A 1,837-nucleotide genomic window follows, 5' to 3' on the forward strand; every position below is an offset into this window, starting at 1 on the left:
CACGGGGGGGGTCGGGGGGGCTTTCCGGGGCTCCCCGCGCCACGGGCCAGGATCCGCTCCCCTTTCCCGGGAGCCTGAGCTCATCCTGAACCGCTGCCAGCGCCGGGAAACTGAGGCAGCCGCCGGGAGCGGCTCCCGCGCAGGGCCCCGCGGGGGCCCAATCCTCCCGCTCCGCAGCAACGCTGCCAAAAACGGGCAAAACCGGGAAAACCSGGAAGGGGAAAGTGTCCCGGTGCCCCTCCGGATGGGTGACGGAGCCGACGAGCAGGTGAGAGGAGCCGGGATCAAACAGGGGTCTCTCCCGGGACCCCCAAGTCCCGTTTTATTGAGGAAGCGGCCGCTGCCGGCGCGGGATGGAGCCGGGATGGAGCCGGGCGCCTCACGCCTCCTCCCGCAGCGCCGCGTCCTCGACGCGCCGGAACACGGCCGGGAAGGTGCTGCCGCCGCCGCGCTGCACCTTCTTGCCCTCCTCGGTGGCCGTGGCCAGCCGYGCCACCACCGGGTCGTCACCCTGGGGACACGGGGCACGGAGCGGGGGCCGTGCGGCACCGCGGGGGCCCTGCAGACCCCCCCGCCGCRCCCCGGCGCTCACCAGCTCGCCCAGCGGCACCTCCTCGAAGAGCGGGTGGCCGCYGAAGTGCCGCGCGATCCACTCGTGCACCTCGGCCACGTCCGTGATGGTGTAAACGAGGCCCTGGCGGCGCGCGGGCACGCTTGGCATCGCCGCCGGTGCCGGAGCCGGAGCCGGCACCGGCACGTCCCGGCGCTGCCCGGCCCGCGGGCGCCGTGACTCAGGCCGAGGCGAGACCCGACATCATCCCTCGCCCGCCGCCACAGCCCACCGGCGATGCCAGAGCGCCCGCCGGGAATGCCAGCGAGGCTGGGAATGCCAGAGCCTCTGACGGGAATGTTGGCCCCCACCGGGAATGCTAGAGCTCCCACCGGGAATGCCAGAGCACCCATTGGGAATGCCAGCTAGGCTGGGAATGCCAGAGTMCATGCTGGGAATGCCAGCCCCCACTGGGAATGCTGTAGCTCCCACCGGGAATGCCAGAGCCCCCACCAGCAATGCCAGTTAGGCTGGGAATGCCAGAGTCCATGCTGGGAATGCCAGCCCCCACTGGGAATGCTGTAGCTCTCACTGGGAATACCTGAGCCCTCACTGGGAATGCTGGCCTCCATCAGGAATGCTGTAGCTCCCACCAGGAATGCCAGAGCTCCCACCAGGAATGCCAGCTAGGCTGGGAATGCCAGCCTCCATTGGGAATGCCAGCCCCCACTGGGAATGATGGAGCTCCCACCAGGAATGACAGAGCCCGCACCAGGAATGCCAGCTAGGCTGGRAAYGCCAGCCCCCATTGGGCATGCTGGAGCTCCCACGGGGAATGCCAGAGCCCCTGCCRGGAACGCCGCCCCGGCTGGGAACGCCGCGGCGCTCCGCGCTCACCCCCGGGCGCAGCACGTAGCCGTACTCGGCGAGCAGCGTGGGGCTGATGATCCGCCACTTGTGCTTGGTCCTCTTGAAGTGCGGGTCGGGGAAGAGGAAGAACATCTTGCTGAGCTGCGCGGGGACACGGGGACATGAGGACACGGGGACATGGGGACACGGGGACACGGGGACACAGGGAAACAGGGATGTAGGGACACAGGGACATGGGGACATGAGGACACAGGGACATGGGGACACGGGGACGTGGGGACACGGGGACACGGGGACACGGGGACACGGGGACACGGGGAAACAGGGATGTAGGGACACAGGGACACGGGGACATGAGGACACGGGGATGCGGGGACATGGGGACACGGGGACACGGGGATGTGGGGACACGGGGAC

General features: G+C 69.4%; 1 protein-coding gene across 1 annotated transcript in view; it reads right to left on the reverse strand.

Annotated features, from left to right (window-relative positions):
- Window positions 1–379: 379 nt before the first annotated feature.
- METTL1 (methyltransferase like 1) overlaps window positions 380–1,837 on the reverse strand; it is a 3,057-nt gene continuing 1,599 nt past the window's right edge. Inside the window, exons 4-6 of the mRNA XM_026045084.1 lie at window positions 1,448–1,561; window positions 593–694; window positions 380–511 (exon numbers count right to left, since the gene is read on the reverse strand). Of these exons, the coding sequence (XP_025900869.1) occupies window positions 380–511; window positions 593–694; window positions 1,448–1,561 (348 nt within the window). The remainder of the gene's footprint in view (window positions 512–592; window positions 695–1,447; window positions 1,562–1,837) is intronic.

Source organism: Nothoprocta perdicaria, unplaced genomic scaffold, assembly GCF_003342845.1.
Source record: "Nothoprocta perdicaria isolate Ctin4 unplaced genomic scaffold, notPer1 scaffold_398, whole genome shotgun sequence".
NCBI lineage: Eukaryota > Metazoa > Chordata > Aves > Tinamiformes > Tinamidae > Nothoprocta > Nothoprocta perdicaria.